The sequence below is a fragment of the Dermacentor silvarum genome, chromosome 4 (assembly GCF_013339745.2).
Source record: "Dermacentor silvarum isolate Dsil-2018 chromosome 4, BIME_Dsil_1.4, whole genome shotgun sequence".
Taxonomy (NCBI): Eukaryota; Metazoa; Arthropoda; class Arachnida; order Ixodida; family Ixodidae; genus Dermacentor; species Dermacentor silvarum.
The window spans coordinates 11,357,535-11,377,287 of NC_051157.2; the positions used below are offsets into that span (position 1 = coordinate 11,357,535).

The 19,753-nt window shown below is 43.0% G+C and overlaps 1 protein-coding gene across 3 annotated transcripts in view; it reads right to left on the reverse strand.

The window, feature by feature from the left end:
- The window catches only part of LOC119449440 (DCN1-like protein 5), a 35,259-nt gene continuing 15,506 nt past the window's right edge, over nt 1-19,753 (reverse strand). For all 3 annotated transcript variants that reach the window (XM_037712614.2, XM_037712615.2, XM_049665204.1), the window contains 4 exons: nt 16,419-16,527; nt 12,244-12,348; nt 10,130-10,232; nt 1-1,650 (listed from right to left, as the gene is read on the reverse strand). In XM_037712614.2, the coding sequence (XP_037568542.1) occupies nt 1,529-1,650; nt 10,130-10,232; nt 12,244-12,348; nt 16,419-16,527 (439 nt within the window). In that variant the 3' untranslated portion in view covers nt 1-1,528. The remainder of the gene's footprint in view (nt 1,651-10,129; nt 10,233-12,243; nt 12,349-16,418; nt 16,528-19,753) is intronic.

Here is a 19,753-nt window from a genome sequence, read left to right on the forward strand (position 1 = left end):
TAATGTATACTTGCATGTTCAAATGTTTATTCCTTTAAAAGTTCAGTCTCATTACAGCATACTTTTTTTTTTGGAAGAGCAGCAGCACCTGTTAAAAAGTGTACTACACCATTGCAAGGTATTATAGTCAAAGCAAATCCTTAGAAAGTTCAATCTACGGAATGTGTTCCTTTCAGAGTTTCTTTGTAGGGCCTTGCTATGGCAAATTGCTAAATGTAGCAGCACTCTTTGCAATCCAAACCTAACAAGGCCACCTGAATTACCGACACTCCAACGGGATAACGCCCTAATGGCTGCAACAGCGCAACTAAAGACAAGGGCCAAAAAAAAAAAAAAAAAAGAGACACCATACTTGTCCTTAGACGCGCTGTCGCAGCCATGAACGTATACCAACTCGCCCAATTCTCTGTCGTGAAAACGCCCTGCTACATACTTGGCCAACAAATGCAAGTTGACTTGCTTAAGGTACTTGCTTGCTGCTTCCCACCTCATACAAAACGCACACTCCAAATGCCCATGCACACACTCTATAAAAAGAACTGTCCTCCCAAAATAAAAATGAGAGGCTTGCACAGGTAGACTACACCAAGTGGGAACACCCTTTGGTACAGTGGCAGACAAGAGGGCACAGTACAGCAGCGCTTGAACATGATAGGCCACACCTGATGACTATCTTTGCTGGGGTGTGGCGCGTTCGCCAACTAGAGCTCTAGTCGCGGGCGGGAGGAGTGTCCTGAGAATTTTTTTTCTTTTTGTAATCGTGAGGATATCGGGAAAACAAAGATATCAAATGAAGAAAAAATTTCGTTGAGGGAACCACATCGGGGCAGGAAGAGGGTAGGAAATGCACGTTTCACCAAAAAAAAAAGAAAGAGCAGTTTGTAGGCACGCGTGCCGATCACGGGAGCAAGCCATCGCTTGCAGTTGGCACTGCCTTTGGCCACAATGGCAACAAAACTTCTGGATAAACCTCTGCTCTTGTCGCAAGATGCATTGTGCATGCAAGCAAGCAAGCTGTATGCTGCTCCACTCCGACATGAATAAATAGACGAGAATGACCACAAAAGACGAAAGAAAAAACAACCCACTTCGTGACAACTGCAGCACATGCTGACTAAATCAAAAACGACTCCTCCTCAACTTAAATGCACTCTCTCAAGCTTCGTCTCATTGAAATCAAAACGAACCTGCAAGACAAAATAATAAAATTGTCACAGTGAAATGTCCATACGGCAAAAAAGACAAAACAAAATTTCGCAGGTGTCCAGCACAGAGGTAGTGTGTACGGTTCCTAACTAAAGAAAACAAGCCGGTTAGGCAAGACAAGAGGGTGACAAGGGCTGAAGCTGTTCATTAAAACAATTTTGGCCCTCTTGACATCGAGTGCCGTACTCTTGCAGCGGAGACCGGGAGTGCAAAAGAAGGAAGAAGTCAAGGTGCGGGGCACCGACCGAGTGCTCCACTGGTTTGGGAGAGGGAGGGGGTACTCCAGAAGGAAGAGGAGGATGTGGCAGAGGGCAAGTTCCCCTCAGCTGCACGAGGCTGCACCAAATGAGGGAAGGCTACTGTCCTCAGCTGTGTGTGGAGCACGATGTAGGTGGGGATACCTCGCACGCAGCCATTCAACAAACTCGTCCAGAAGCACAGGCCCTGCATAGAAAAATAGGCCACCAGGATTGCGTGTCAAAACTCTTTGTGCCTATAGTCTGCGACAAGTCAAGGATTTGGTACAAGCACCTCCCACAAAAATTGACTTGTTCTTGACCTTGCAATGGCTACGCAGATTAGCGAGAAATGGGGCGAGGGGGGGGGGGGGGAATGCCCTAAGGCATATCAGCAGAAGCAGCTGTGAATTGGTGCCAATAGAGTGGAGCCTTGTTATAACCAAGTTGAATGTGACAACACAAAAACACGTTCGCAATATTCGATATTCATTATAAATGTACACTGATATTGGCAGAAAGAGAGAAAAAAACATCACCATTGGGTCTATCTGAAAGAAACTTGAGCACAATGTCTCGGATAGGCCAGGAAACAACCTCCTGTCGATTTTGATCACCTGTTGTTTGATTGCCATGGATACTATATGGCACTCAAAAAATAACATGAATTACAAATGCACTTAACCACATTGCCTCAACCACGCAATTGATGTGATCGTACATGATCGGCACATTTCGCACATGAACCACCTTCGTGCACATTACCCGAAAGAAAAAGGTGTTTCCTTCCAGTATCATATTTTAATGTTATTTTAACAAATGTGTCTAGTTTCAGATATCTTGGTGTATTGATTGCTGATGACCTAAACTGGCGCAGACACATTGAAAATGTGTGCTCTGCGGCCTACAAAAAGCTGTGTTTTCTTCGAGTAAAGTTACGAAACGCAACCAAAGACGTCAAGCTAATGGCATACAAAACTCTTATTGGACCTGTTCTAGAATACGCTGCCGTAGTTTGCAATCCCCATCAAAAAGGTCTAAAGGCTAGACCAGAAAGAATTCAAAGACTCGCAGTCCAATTTATATGTTCTAGGTACAAAGAAAAAAAAAACAGACTCGGTTACCGAAATGATAAGTTAATGTAATTAATTTGGAATTATTAGACAGTTTTAGTTTAGTGTTAGCGTAATAGCGGGGTTACGGGAAATAGCGTTACCGTTCCGCAAACGAACTTTGCAGAAAGAGAGTTTTAGTATAGCGTGATAGCGTAGTTTACGTGCGGGACGCTATTCCATTACGCTTTGAATTTCGCATACACAGGGCACCTAATTCTATGTGTGTGTGCCTCCGGAAAGTGCGATAGGCAGCGCAATGGAAGCCAGGAGCGCGTTGTATTTTTACTTCACATGTCCGTCGATCTGCAACGAAACAGACAAGCAGTACAAGCTGTCTACCATAGCCTCCAAAATCCTCCCATCTGAGAGGCCATATGCCGTCGTTGCGCCTATCTCCCGACTTTAGCGACAGATGGCGCTCGCATCTCAGAAAAAATTTCTCTTGTTAGGCTTAGGCGCGTTCGAACGAGAAGCGATCTCGAAAATTCCTCAAGATTAGCCATAACACTCTCTCGGCGAAGCGGCATGAGACTAAGCAAAAGCCGTTTACGCAGTCATTTGCTACGAACAAAGTGAATTCTACAAAAACAACGCCAAATTCAGTTCGAAGCGGGCGACCGCGACCGCCGCCATGTTTTACGTACACTACGTACACCACGCTAACACAGTAACGTTAACTCTGAGAAATAGCGTGCGCACGGTAAATGGTATGGGTCGGTTAGCGTTCTGCGCATGCGCACTTCGATCCCGCTATTCCGGTACGCCCGCTATTCCGGTAACCACGCTAAACTAAAACTGTCTATTAGAAAATTGGCAACAGAGGAACAGGATAAAATTATTTCAGATTCTCCAGGATCATGTAAAGATTGATAAAAACAGGTACATACGTGCACCAGGTAGGCTTAGCAAGAGAATAAATCATAGTGCACCCATCCGTCCTTATGCCACCCGCACAAACGTCTTTCGCTATTCATTTTTTCCTGATGTCATCGAAAAATGGAAAGGACTACCTGCACATATAGCTGAATGCACTGATGTAAAAGCGTTTGAAACTTTTCTTGATAGTTTTGTTTCTTGAAATTCATTCATTGTTTTCTTGATGTTCTTCATTCCTGTCAATCATTCTATGCCACCTGTTCGATTATTTTTATATTTTTCGATGATGTTTTGTTGAAGTTTGATGATGCGTCAAAGTTCCTTGCATATCAGTTTTGTATTTGTGATGTATTCCCTCCCTTTAATGACCCTCACATGAGGGTTAACAGTATGTTTAAATAAATAAATAAATTTGCCACCAGTTGGAGGCCAGCCAAGCCATTCGCCAAAATGTGCATGCACGTTCAGAATGTGCCATTTCAAGTTGCTCTTGCTGTTATACTGTGCAGTCCACTTATAACGATATCAAAAAGAAAGAAAAATTTGATTGTCACAACCAATTGCTATATCTGGACTGCCAAAAAAAAAAAATGCTGTCAAATATACCTTTATAGCTCCAAACCTAAATTTGCTACTTGCGCTAAAAAGTAGATGTTGTAAAAGTAGGCTGTAAAAATACGTTTGTTTATACCTCTATACAGCGTTTTAAGCGTTAGGCGTGCTGAAATCGTTGGAAATCTGCACTTGCTTTCGCGGAAGTTTCAGGTTTACAACCACGGTGTGCATTGCGTCCAGCAGCTGCTTGGACACTGGCGGCAATCTTTTAGCACGTACACGAACTCCATGAGTGTCTCGATCGACGACACCGCACTTTGCTCGAACATCGGGATCGAGGTTAAGGACAGGCCCATTGTCAATCTCGTCGTTGCTGCTGCTGTCGTCGCCTACGTCGCGAGAACGATAGCCTAGGCAGAGATCTCTTCGCAGAACGAGGCAGCACAACCTGCAGTCAGAAACTCCTCCATCGAAATACCACCGGCTTCATCGTCAGTAACTCCAGAGCTCAATGGCTTCCACCATGTTGGGTTTCACACTGGCGCATGAGGCCTGCCTTTTTGAAACAGCTGCTAACAATGAAAAAGGGTCCCTAACTATTTTTCCATTTCCACTGATCCGCATGGCCACTGGTTCCAGCCTTCACAATCGCGGCGCTCCGGGTTTTCAATATCGTTGAAATCGTCGACTGCGAGAACTCATACTTTTTTGAGTCGTGCAAAGTTTGTAACTTCGTTTCTAGTGACACTACTTTACGCCGCGTCGTCGGCTGTTCGCTGCTTCCGCCAAGCATTTCCACGCTTGCTGAGAGAGAGAGAAGTGCGACACGGTGATGATGATGATGAGGAGAACACAAAGCAGCTGGCACCAATTCGCGATGCTATCCAAACAGGATGTTGAACCCTAACTTAACTGAAAACCAGAAAAAAAACTATTTATGCTCGAGCCATAACTATACAATTTTTCTCACAACGGAGCGAAACTGCGAAGAAAAAACGGTTTTCAGAAGCAATAGTGGATTCTCGATTTTGAGTACGAATCTAACAGCAGAGACCTCGTATTTCAAATTTAGAACATTCAACACATACTCATAGATGGATTACAATAAGCATGAAGGCACTTCGCCACAGAATACGCCTCAGTGTGCCTGCAAACCAAAACTGGGAGTAAAACTGAAAGGAGGTCGAGAAGGTTGGCCATCTTTTCTGGAGCTTTTCATTCATGCATTGCCTATGATTGTGACTCAACTATGCTACCTCGTTTGTAAATTCTCACTATATTTCCGTGATATTAAACATAGCAGCACCGTAGGTGCTGTTTTCAGCGTACTGTGCCAGGGGCAGAATATAGGTGTCGTGTAAATGTGAAAATACTTGGCATTGCATCCAACGCGTGGACTCGCCAGACTGTGATGCATACAAAGTACTTTAGATAGTGGAGCCCACATACTTGTTGCTTGTCCGCAAAGCAAGTATTGAGCTCTTCGACAGCGCAACATAACAGGCCATTCATTCAAATAGTGTTACTGGGGAGGATGGAAAACTGGGGGAGTTGGTAATGGTTCATGGCAAATAAGCAACAGCGCACTGAAAACGAAGACGAAGGAAGACGTGGACACAACACAAGCGGTGTGTTGTGTCCACGTCTTCTTTAGTCTTTGTTTTCAGTGTGCTGTTGTTTATTTGCCATGAAGTGTTACTGGGCCATCGACATTACATATCAATGAAGTGAGCCATGAAGGCTCTTGTATAACATACAGGGTGTTTCATTTTAGCTGCACCAAATTTTTTAAAATTGTCCTGTGTCAGATAGCACAATTATAATCCTTCATCTAAACTAGTCAATGAGGCGGCCATTACTTCCATGAGAAATCAAAATGCCCGATTGAATACTTAACATAATTATGCTAATTAACTTTTTAATGAATTATTTTATGGCACATCTTTCAATCTATGAATTATAGCCCCTGAGTTCGCAAGGTGTATTCATTTGTAACGAATTTTCAGGACTGAGCCAGTTTCGGGATATTAATTTTCAAAGTGTCCGACGAAATGCACGGGCGTTCCAGTTAACTTTGTGCTTCAATGCATAAAACAGCGTTTTCCTCAAAAAGTTAACTGGAACACCCATGCATTTCGTTGGACACTTTGAAAATTAATATCTCGAAACTGCATGCTTCAATCCTGAGAATTCGTTCCAAGTGGATACACCTTGCGAACTCGGCGGCTATATTTCGTAGATTGAAAGATGTGCAGTAAAATCATTAATTAAAAAGATAATTAGCGTAATTATGTTAATTATACAATTAGGCATTTTGAAAGTAATGGCTGCCTCATCGAGTAGTTTAAATCAAGGATTGTAATTGTGCTACCTGCCACAGGCAATTTAAAAAACTTTAGTGCCGCTAAAATGAAACACCCTTTCCCACTTTCTTCGACCATGCCATTCCCACTTTTTTTCGACCAGCATTTCCTCTAGAGTTAGTATACTAACTCTATGGTGTTTAGAGTGTACTAGAATACGGTTTAGTGGGCCGAGCGGTGCAGCGCTCCCTAGCTGAGGTGCAAAACAACAAAAAGTAGGCTGAGAGCACTGCGAGCGAACTAGATCTCTTGGAGGCACGCGCTGCAGCGGGTGAAGCGGGCGGGCGTCTGAGTCCCCAAGGCCGGTGTAACATAAAGCTATTCCAATCTGCTTTTATGCTCACATGGGCGAGGCGCGAGCCATTTTCACCTATCACGAAGGGCTAATGGCGGATTTGGAATAAAACGTCGCAGTATCACTCGAAAGGCGAAGCATCGATTACGATAGAAAATTAGTAGACAGCTATGCGAAGTAAAGAAAGTAGTTTTATTGGCCGTGTAAACGAGTAAATATTCGCTTACCAACTAAATTAACAAACATGGTGTCACACACGCACAAGCAAACATGAACACATCTCACTCGATTACCGCAGAAACTCGCTGGGAAAATGCTGGAGTGAGCAAGCGCGGCAGCAGAAGCTAGTGCTGCCTCGCTTAAACGCAAACTAAGCGGCGAAAACAGCGCACACGAAGCTATCAGGACTTGCACTATGTCCCTATCGCAGATCGCTTTCAAGACAGGGCCCGCGCTGCCACCCCATACTCAGCAGCCGCCGCAGTAGAACGAACCCTCTCCCCGGTGCTTTGGGCGCGATGGGAGACGGCGCGCTTCGTACCCGCTTTCCTCTCTCGGGCGCGTGAGATTGAGCCGCCATCGTCAGCTCATCCTCACGCTTTCACTCGCACATGCAGTATATCGCGTGCGGCGATGATGTTATCGCTCCTGGACTTTGTATGGAACATCATGGCGACGCCAGAAATGCGCCTGGAGTGTCCACATAATTGCTATTGCAACAAAACAGATTCACATAGTTTTAGATTATACCAGCCCAGGGTTGATTGCGGCTCTCTTGGTCTGCGGTGACATATGGTGACACAGAAATTATGTTACAGCATCGATTGGACTGCATAATTTGAGAACATTTTCCACTATTGCGTTTCGTCATGGTTTAGAAGTGTGCTGCCGTATTCCATTACTCCACCAAAATTCAGATTGACCTGCTCCAAACTGCTTCAAATTGAAATTTTATCTGCTCCAAATTGCTCCAAAATGAAATTGTCTGCTCCAAGCTGCTCCAAAACGCTATTTTGTCTGCTCCAAAATGCATTTTGACCTGCTCCATAAATTGCGCCAAAATTACTTTGGACAGTCCCACCCCTGCACAAGTGGTCAGTAGCCTCAGCACTTTTTGACCGGGCCTTCGTATATGCTCTAGTCTCAAGACTCGACGCCAGGAACTGAACTCTATAAGGTAGGACTTGAGCACTAATGATTACCCTCGTACCCTACTGACCCAACAGGAATGTTGGGCCTCAGCACCTATCCGCCAAGCAGCTCTTAAGAAGAAAAAACACGTTGCTATGCCTTATGCGTGTGGTGTAAGTCAGGCACTAGCCAGAATTTTTAATAACTATGAGATGGCTCATGTTGCCTCCAGAAAGCTTTGCTGTCAGCTGGTGCGCGTGAAGGGCGCGCATGACCTTTATCCAGGCATTATTTACAAGATTCCTTGTAAATACTGTGATGCAACCTCCATCAGTGAATCGGGCAATTTTAGGAAAAGAAAGAAGCAGCACCAGTACGATGTGGCAAAAGAAAACATGGCATCAAATGCTTTGGCCATGCATCATGAGAAGACAGCCCACATCAACTAGGACACGGCAGCTATCATCGCTAAGGAAAAATCCTTCTCTACATGCTTACAGCTTGAATCATTCTACATCCAGACAACATCACACGCAATTAAACAGGACATCTGCACCTATCATATACCTACCCAGGCTCATTGCACCATCTACGCAGTACATAATCAAAGTCTGTGCATCTTCATTGTTATTGTGAACAAGGGGCCCGTAGGGGCCCTGAAACGTCAACCTGTTTTCTCTTTATTTTTCCCAATTTTGGCGAGTGTTCATTTCTGCTTCAGTATGTATCCTTGTTGCCAGATGGTATTCCGCCGAACTCTTGACTATGTAATCTTTCAGTGCAGCATAGCAGCAGCATTGAGTTTCTGTGAAAAATAATTTTTTTGCTATTTTCCTGTAATTATTCTTTAGTTATATGCTCGTTGCAAATGAACTTGAACCACCTTAGCCATTATTTTTTTGCTCTGGAGTTGAACCATAACTAAACCGTTTTCGGTGCTAACGGAAACTATCAGGAAAAAGTTTTTGATTCAGCATTCTGTCTCCAAGGCTTTCACAATTGGCACACAGGACGAGGGACACGCTGCACGGTGACGGATGGCCGGTACAAACTCGCATAGGCAAACTTCTCGCCCCGTCTCGACATCGTTTGTTTAAGGGGAACTTGGCAACGCAAATGCCAAGCTCAGCTTGCATGGAAAGCACTACTCAGAGCACAAAAATTTGATCGTTGTATCCGACATGGAATCTTAACATATTGTTATATGTATGCTTTGTTTCTCATAGCCCTAATGTATAAGTTGGTACTCTTATATCTACTCATCATTATAAGCAATATATTTTTATATGTGGTATCGTTATAAGCGGATTGCACTGTACACATATTCGACATCTTTGCTACCAGAATACTACATACTTTGAGCTGCCAAGCGAACAAATATTCGCCTTGCTGTAACTCATATTCTCATAGATCTTGCACTTTCAGTTTCCTTACAATAAAATTGTCATTGAAATAAAGGATAGCCAACAAAATATTAGATTTACTTCGTTACATCTGCATTCGTTACATCGCGGTTCAATGGTAGTAGCTAAAGCTAAGGAAAGCGCATTGGAATTCAAGTGCTCGACGTTGCATTTGACAAAAGACACAATGTAAGGATCCAAACACACAGCGTCCACACACCACACGTTTATCTACCAATAGTACCACAGCTTGAGTTAATAGCATGGCAAGAAGAAACATTCTAAGAATTGCAGATGCTAAGAAAGATGCACGCATCATGATAAAACACTGGGAGAGTTGATGCAGTTGCATACTGTGGCAGTGTGCACCACACAGGACAACGAAAGATGCAAACAGCTGCATCTGTCTGTGACTCTGCCAAATATTTCTTGCACACCGTCACACAATGTATGCATCCACACTGGAAAACAATTTATTCTGCACATAGTTGTGCGGCTCAATGTTGCATGGCGCTACCTTCATTCACAGAGAGTGTTGATCATAAGCTGCACGCAAATTCTTGTTCGTTTTCCTACCACCACTGCATGCAACGAGATAGAGCAAGTTGCATTACCATGCATAAATACCCCAACTGCAGATGGAAGTGAATTCTGGCACTTAGACGTCACTTTCAGGATCTTTACAGCATGCATCGGCTGATGAAAACACATAACCAGTACATTACTGCAGCACTTACACTTCACACAGCGCTTTTTCTCAAAAGAATCCACCCCTCTGTACTGTCTTTTCAGATAAAAAACAAGCAAAATTCGTGGTCGTTAAACATAGTTCAGCTGTTCCCTTTCATACTGGTCCTGACTGTACAAGCACCGTCTACAAGCCACTGGGCACAACTCATGCAGACACTCATCTCTTTAACTGAAAACAGACATCAGAAAAGGCACTCACAGGCTCCATCCTCATCGTAGTTGGAAAGATCGGGCTTGATGGTGCGACTGAACTCCAGGACATTGCACCACTGGTCCTTGTTTATCACTCTATATTTGGATTGCTGCATAAGTAAGCAATGGGAATGAATCAGTTAACAAATAAAGGCGAAAAGAATTAGCAGGTTATGCATAGCTGTATTTGCACGTATCTGAAGCAAACGAATGCCATGGCAAGACACATTGATCTGCAACATGATAAGACGTGGCAATATGAGACATGAAGTAAACAGAGGCGCTGTTTTTACAAGTGAATATGTACGAGGGGAAGTCAAAAGGTAAAGGGACTTTTGCAATTTCTCGCACTAGGGTTTGGTAACACTGCCAGTATCCAGTGCTGAATTACTGTCATCTGCAACACTTCTATGGAACGAGTCATTTTTATTCCTGTGTTAGTCGTTAGAGTGTAGCAGACCTTCTCTTCTTCTTTCTAGGGTTTTACGTGCCAAAACCAGTTCTGATTATGAGGCTCGCGGAAGTGGAGGGCTCTGGATTAATTTTGACCACCTGGGGTTCTTTACGTGCACTACAACGCAAGCACATGGGTGTTTTTGCATTTTGCCTCTATTGAAAAGTGTAGCAGCCCGTTAAACATGGAAGCTCCATTGTCGATTTGCACCAAGGAGGAACTGAGGGCAGTGATTCGCTTTTTGTTTGCGGAAGGTGTTAAACCTGCGGAAATTACTTGCCAAATGCAAGCGCAGTATGGTGACAGTTGTTTATCGCGAAGCAAGATCTACGAATAGATAGAGCATTTCAAACAGGCAAGAACTTCTTTATGTGACGAGGAATGATTGGGCAGGCCATCGACGTTGACTGAGGATAATTTGAAAGTCTTTGAAGGTATGGTGAATGGTATGATGGTGAGGAACAAATGAATCACAGACGATGACATCGCCAATACTTTACATATCAGTCATGGTTCAGCGTATTCAATCTTACACGATAGGCTAAATTTTCAGAAAGTGTGTGCAAGGTGAGTCCCGAAAGAATTGTCAGCGCAGCATAAGGCACAAAGGTTGGACATCTCTCGTTAACAATTGGCTCGTTATCGTCGCGAAGCAGATATATTTTTACAGCAAATTGTTACTGTAGATGAAACTTGGGTAATCAGCATGAACTGGAAAGTAAGGCTGCGAGCATAGTTTGGAAACACTCGTCACCACCAAAAGTTAAGAAATTTAAACGTAAACCATCAGCTCGTAAGAATATGCTAACACTATTCTGGGACATGGAAGGTGTGGTAACCATTCATTTCACCACAAGAGGTGCAACTGTGAACAGTGAGAACTATTGGGATATGCTGCGAACTAAAGTGAAAACTGCAATGAGATCCAAACGTCGTGGAAAACTGAAGAGGTGTCATCCTGCAGCCAGATAACACTCGACCACATTCTGCCAAACGAACGGCCAAAACAGTAAAGGAGTTAGGATTCGAATTACTGGAACACCTGCCATACAGTCCAGACCTGGCTCCAAGCGATTTTCATATGTTGGGCCATTGAAGGAAACGCTCAGGGGAAGATTTACGACCAATGCAGAAGTCATTGATGTGATGCAAAATTGGTAACAGGTGCAAACAAAAAACTTTCTTTTTCCGACGAAATCAAAAAAAAAAAAAAACTTGTGAAACGTTGGGCAAAGTGCGTTGAAGTGCAGGGAGGTTATGTAGAAAAATAATGTATGTTTCAGTTTTCTATCATTAGAATAAATGTACCTTTTCTCAAAAGTCCTTTTACTTTTTGACTTCCTTTCATATATTGTTTTCTTTCAGAAAAGTGCGTGCAGTTGGCAGAGAAGTACACTTGCACATCAAACTAAAAAAGGCATACGCAGCAAAATGCTCAACATAAAAACACGAAACGGCCTAAATGGAGTGAACAGAAAATAATGTCTGCTAAAGATACAAAACATAAGTTGTACGCAGCGACAGGAAGAGTTGGTTTTTACAGCCCGATGTTACAAAGCAGGCTGAATGAGCATGGCACATTGATGAAGCATGGTTGTGAATACAGTGCGAAGGTGTGCTTTTAAACTGCAAACTACAGGGGCTAAAATGTGTGAAAGAATATTTACCTCGAGGAATTGGTGGAATGATGCGCACAGCGGCCAATGCTTGCCGAGAAGGAGCTGCAGCATAGCTTTTGCCGTCGCCATGTCCATACTACGCTGATCCTTGTCCTAAGAGAAAACGTATACAAAAATGACGACAAACCTAAGTATGCATTGTAAATTTCAATATGTTCCGTCATCAAACAATGCCTGCTCTGAGCCAGGCAAGAAGCACAGCACAGGTAAGTGCTCTCCACTTGAGTTTTGTGCAGCTGTTAATAAACCTTTTGCTTCTGTCAAATTTTGTGGCAAATATAACCTTTCTTACCATTCATGTGCAGTCGACGGCACAAGTTTACAGACTACACAAGCAGAGACTCAAATCGGATAACCCGGTACAAGCTGCCCAGCTTTCAAAGCTGATGTCACTTATAAACTATGCAACTGAATCTGCAGAATGTGCATATTTTTGCAGACTAAAATTTGGGAAGTGTGACACGGACTGGATACAAATTTTTACAATCTCTCCAAACAAAATTTAACTTTTGAGGCCCCCAAGGTTGTCAAACATATAAACAAATCTGACCAAAACATAGTGCAGCCTTCAAACTATATACAGGAAGTAGTTTAAAAAAAATTAAATTCTGGGGATTTACAAGCCTAAACCACAATCTGATTATGAGGCACGCCATAGTGGGGGATTCTGGCTTAATTTTGACCACCTGTGGATCTTTAACGTGCCCCCAATGCATAGGACATGGGCGTTCTTGCATTTCACCCCCTTCGAAATACGGCCACGGTGGCCGGGATTTAATTCCACGACCTTGTGCTTAGCAGTGCAACACCAACCGCTAACAGGAAGTAGTGCTGTTTGTAGACGGACGTCAAAATCAATGTCTAGTGGAATGTGAAAAACACATAGTTCAAGCTCAACGATGGTTAAGTTTAAATAGTGGTATTTTCCACTATGTACCAGGAACACAATAGACCATTTTCACAATTCGTAAGTGTGCTATTCTGCACTGCACATTTGCCCAACTAATTGTGGCACCATTTAAAGTTGATATGAACACGAAAGTGCTAGTTGCACATGCTGAGACTTCTCTTGTACTTGGTTTCATCACGAGAGCCATGCCTACATTTTCCATGCTCTGCTTGTAGATGCTGTTTGCAAAAAGGACTATGCTGCCATTAGTTATAAAAACTGCCTTGCAGGCTTTTAGTTAACTGCCAGCTTTACAATTATAGAAAGGTTTTATTGTCTGCTGACAGTTTCCTTGCAAAAGTGTTTCCTCTTTACACATCTTAAGCTGACTGCACTAAGTGAAACCAATTCACTGACATGTGGCTTTGATCGGAATGCGATGCTAGCCAGAAACACCTACGGCAAAAAGAAAGCACATCACCACCTACCATACAGACTTCAATGCAGTTAGCAACAGCGCACTATATTACTACCTACAGCCCAATCCTGCCAAAGCCGCTGGCATAGTCTTCATGGATGATGGCTACAGCCTGCTTGCACCGGCCAAGCATGTTCTTGCTGGTATAACATCAACCTGCCAACCTTAATAGTTGGAAAAATAATAAGGTTGAAGCCCAAATATACTAAAGATTGTTATACTACACAAGATGATCATTTTTTAAAATCATTCAATATCTTTTGTAGAGATGCTGTGAACAGGCTCTTCTTTATAGTCACAGCTGAAATGACCAGCACCACAAACGGAATTATTAATGAAGTTTACTAAAAAAGTATTTATGTAATGGCAGCGAATATATTGGTTGCCTTTATAGACTGTGGATATGCATCTGAATAATTCAGCAGGTCCGAAAAATCCAGCTCTGAAAATTATTCGGCGGTTGTACATTCGTCTTCCGTTAATTTGACCCTGACGGGACCGATGAAATTGATGAAATTATCCAGCGGGTTGAATTAAACGAGATGCAGATAATATGCCAGAACACACCACGGAATCATTTGGCAGGATTTTCCCTATTCTAACACGCACACGAATCAATTGCACACCCAATTTCTATGAGTCCAAAGCAGAAAAATAATTTAGAAATGATATTAAAGATACAAAACAACAATCGAATGTGCACCTGATTTTATTAGCAACAGAAATTGGCAAGGGGCCAATATGTATTGAACATCGACGGTCGCTTTCCTAAAGTCAGCTTCGCCGCAATACGTGCTATACGGTAAAGCGTACAAATGCCGCAAAGGCGGTGTCCGATTGCACAGCACAGGCAATTTACAGCTCAATTTTCTTTAAAATTAAAGTCATCATCATCAGCAGCAGCCTAGATTTATGTCCACTGCAGGACGAAGGCCTCTCCCTGCGACCTCCAATTACCCCTGTCTTGCGCTAGCAGATTCCAACCTTGCGCCTGCAAATTTCCCAACTTCATAACCTCACCTAGTTTTCTGCCGTCTTCGACTTCGCTTCCCTTCTCTTGGTATCCATTCTGTAACTAAATTATGGGGTTTTACGTGCCAAAACCAGTTCTGATTATGAGGCACGCCGTAGTGGGGGACTCCGGAAATTTGGACCACCTGGGGTTCTTTAACGTGCACCTAAATCTAAGTACACGGGTGTTTTCGCATTTCGCCCCCATCGAAATCCATTCTGTAACTATTATCCATCCTACGCATTACATGGCCTGCCCAGCTCCATTTTTTTCTCTTAATGTCAATTAGAATATCTGCTATCCCCGTTTGCTCTCTGATCCATACCGCTCTCTTCCTGTCTCTTAACGTTAGGTCACACATTTTTCGTTCCATCGCTCCTTGTGCGGTCCTTTACTTATTCTCTAAATTAAAGTACACACGATAAAATCGGGTAAATATCGTAATCAGATATTGAGAGCTACAATTAATGCTTGAAAATCCTCCTAGGGCAGGCCAAAAATAGGAATTTTCTACAGGAGATAGCGTTTGTTCAAAGCATACACTGTCCGCTAAGCTCCGCCGAGACAAAAGCTGCTATTAAAGGGGTTGCTATTGAGGTCTCCTTAGGGGTCAGGTGCGTGCTTGCTGACTGATGAACTTCGAATTATTCGACGAAGGCCAATTTGAGGATCAAAATGACAACAGTTTGGGCCCACAGAAATGCATGGAGGGGGGGGGTGCCTGCCGGGACCTTCAGTCAAGATCAAATTAACTGAAAAATCATATTAACCGGAGTATATTTAATGGAAGTTACTGTATTTGTATTTTATAACATCAGTTTTGCCCTAAATTGGACAAATAAAAAAATTGGTGGATCCTTATTTTACAGAAACTGCCAATTGGTTATAAGAAGAACGCGAAACGTGTATTCTAAAGCAGTGGCCAGCTTCGTTGCACATTTACAAATACAAGTTCATAAATGTGCACAGTCTTTTATTATATATGGTTTCGCTCGAAGGGCGAAGCAACGACAGTGATAAAAAGCACACGAGGCCAGCTGCTGCGCTATGTAGACAGCAGCCCCGAGGCTACCAGGCGTCATAGGTATGTCCGACGTGACGGTGAGTGCACGTGTGGCGAAGCTGCATCGTTAAGAGCTTCAGCGACGTCGCACACGAGCACCCATACACACGTTTAAAGGTGAACAGGCGCATAAAAACTGCATGAGCCGCCGTGGCGCCACCGAGCGGTGAAGGTTGTCGGGGATCACCTTAGAAAAGCACTAGGAACGCCAACCGAGTTAGACTGCAAAAGAATTGCAAGCACTACCATCTTTACCAACCTTATAGGTGTCCAGGATGCCGGCCAAGTTGTCCACATGGCAACAAATATATGTCATCAAGAGCACAACTCCTTTAATACAGCAAACCTTTCTATGCCTATTCTTCTAGTCATTAGGTAGGCACAAAGCGACAAAGAATCGCCAACTCGCAGATTTGCGTGATGATGATTGCGTGACACACATACATGAGACAGAGTTTCGGTGAAGCTCGGCATAAAACACTTTCGTGTCAAAAATCGTAATCATTGGTGTAACAATCATAAACAAGCTCCATACATTGAGCCATCTAACAAAAAATCATAAAAGTTCACAGCTATGCTAATAGTGCTGAGGTTTGCAACCCTTTTTTAATACTTCTTGTGCTGATAACAGAATGCTACAGTGTTGAAATTTGCTGAGCAAAACTTTTGTCGCCCAAAAGAGCAATGGTGCCAACATTCTTGAGCAGCTATAAGAGCTCACCCTAGCAAAGTCATACGCATATCTGTAGATACTCTTGAACTGATTTTGGTCATTCAGCAGAGACTTCAAGTAGTCCAGCTTTCCTTGGATCTTCTGAATGGAGTCGCACCTGTAAAAGAAAATTATCAGCATGTGTGCATGGTTCACAGAACTCCGGCATGCAGATGAGCTAACTCTTGAGATATGATAAGCTATGTGTCTCTGCATCACTCTGTGAACCTACAGAATAAAAATTATCCAAGCAAACTACTAATATTACTAGAACTTAGAAAATGCTTCAAGGTGAGGTCTCGTTTCACTTTGACGCCTCAATTTTCAAATTCAATTCTTTCCAACTTCAAGCAGCAAGTTGTCTGGTGAAAGATGGAATGCTTAGCTCTTGTCTAACTGTATTAAAAAAATATCGCAATAAAAAAATTGTTGCTTCATTAACTTTGACAATATGCCCATTATCAATTAACATAGCTTGGTGATAATCCTACAAATGTGAGAGCATGTTTCATAACAATTTTCTGGTTATCTTTGTATACATTAACAAGACTGCTGTGGCTTCATGTTAGTTCTTACAAATAGTGCAGCAATGATTTCTAAACAAGAAACATAACCTTGAATGTGAGTGTGTAGTGTCGTCTCCACCTTTATGCCCATTTTCTTATGTGTGCTGTTTTTCGTTGATCAAAGATCCACCAACAGGCGCAAGCCTCTAAGCCTCTACTTCTACTTTACACACTCTACGACTGATGCCCTAACCAGCATGTCCTGTCCAGCTGGGACCTTGATAATGAGCTAGTAACTAAGATGCCATTTGGTAAGGAACAGCTATTGCTCTGGCAAGACACACACGCACACATATAAACAATGCAGCACAAAAAGTGTGCCTTATTTAGTACAATCCTTTGAAAAAGAAAAAACCCAAGCACATAACCTGTGCCAAATAGCCACACAACAACAAAATCTTTATAAAGGCTACTGGGCATGACTATGAACATGAGGCAAAGCTACAGAAATTGATATTACCGCAATTACTTGTTTAGTGCAAAAACAACATTGTTTTTGTCCATTGTTTTTGCGCTAAACAAGCAAGTATGGATTCGCACCAACTAGCCCCCGCCAACGCATTGTGCTGATATTACCGCATTTACTTGATTCCAATGCGCCCTCGATTGTAACACGCACCCGTTTTCCGTGACCAAAAGAGAGGGAAAAAAAAAAAAATCCTTTACAGTACCGCGCACCTCATGTTTTCATACAGAAATGCAACTATCGCTCAAGATTTACTCCCAATACACTAAAGTTGCGATGAACCAAAAAGTCCCAGTTTCGCCCAAAAGGCGAAGCATCGGTTGCGACAGCAAATTAGCAGACAGCTATACGAAGTAAGGATAGTAGTTTTATCGGCCGTATAAACTTGTAAACATTCGCTGTTTAACTAAATTGGTAGACTAATGCCTAAGCACACGTACTACAGCACATGGTCGAAGCTACGGGAGCTAGGCTCGAAGTGCGTAGGAGGTGGCTATATTGAAATGCCGATGGCAATATGGTAGCGCAAATTTATGGTCGTACTCGATTATAATGCGCAGGCAATTTTTGGACCCATTTTATTGGAAAAAAAATTTGCACTAGATTCAAGTAAATACGGTATATTGCATGTCCCGATGCCATTGCATTCACTGATTCACGACTTCATCCCAAAGCAACACCTGGGATATGAGAGATGCCAAAGTTGGAAAATCCACATAATTTTGACTACCTGGAGTCCTTAACGTGCACCCTAAAAAAAAAAATGGAGGCAGCTTCACACTAGTGGTGTAAAGTCTGCGCAAACAGCGAAGCTGGTGGCCCTTCCCTAGCTTTAACTTGGCTTTTCATTAGCTTTAACTTGGTTCTCTCTCGAGCGTCGTTGTCTTCTTCCACAGCTGGCAGGTTGGTGCACCTCGGCACAACCGCGTGAACGCGCACGTGGCATTGCTCTCACGTTCGTCATCGTCTTCTTCCACATTGGCTTTGTGGCCGCTCATCCTTCTAGCGTAGAATTTCACTTCTCTAAGTAGTGGGACGCATAAAGCTACTTCCGACGCCGACCATGTTTCCCCGCGTTCGCGCCGAACGCACCAGGTGTCCATCACTGCAACCGATGCCTCTAGCAGCGGCTCGGCAGGTAAACTCACCAGGCAAAGTGTGTCTCCGCGCCTCGGCGATGCGGAACTATATAGTACTCTGGAGTGACGTCATTGCCTAGCTTCGTCCCTGCGTTGCTGTGGGGAGAAGCTAGGCAGAGCTACGGCGTTACAGTAGAGAATCGTTTTTCATACCGACCCACTGAAGTGTGGCTGCCATGGCCGACAATCTAACATGATACTTTTTGCTCAAAAGCAGATGATCATAATCTCTGGGACACTGCTGCGAGTCATCACTGGTTTCATCACTGCTCTCTGTGGATGTGTGGTGCAGCCTCAGTGCAGTGCGATACGAGGTTAATTGTGAATGTTGCCTTCAGACATGGCTTCACAGCAGCGTTAAGTGTACTGCCATGAAGCCACATTCAAACATATGAAGGCAACATTTTAACATATATTAACAGGGACCAAATAAAGGCTAGTTAAACAGAATTGATGTATTCTCAAGCGCTGCTGAGATGGAAGTCTTGGCAGCACTTGAAAACACATTTTAACATAACTGCACTCAGTGTCATTTTCTTGCAAATTGTATGGGTGAAAATTATATTATGCATAAAGTAATTCTAGCCATGAACTTGCACAGAACAGCAAATAATGACATACATTTCTTTATTATTACTCAACGTGATTTAACGGATTAATATGTAGAAGAACCACACATACGACCTTTGCTTGCAGTACAGATTTCACACTTTAAGCTGAAATGTTGCAAACCAGACCAGGTAGCCTGCTGCTCATTACATCAGATAGACTTTACAGAAATTTCTAGTCTAGACATAACAGTACCAGAATACCAGGTGCCGACGTGACGAGCAACGCTCATGGCAACATCTTGCACTGCATTTAACTAATGCACACAGAACATTTGTTGCAATGACTGACTCCATTCACTTATCCATGAGTGTGAAAGTGTTGGCAGCGAAAGAATAATCGTGAAGCTATAGTTGACTACAAAAGTTTACGAGACGCAGGTTCCCACGACAAATTTTAATTTCTTCTCTGTTCACATATACTATATTGCACAGACTTTTTAGCATTTGAAGTGTCCTTGCAGCGCAATATATTGCTACGTTAGACTGGCCGACGGCTGAAAGAAGAGCACAAGGTGTTTTTGGACTATGACCGGCTAAGCCCCAGCTAAGCCTTCCGCTATCA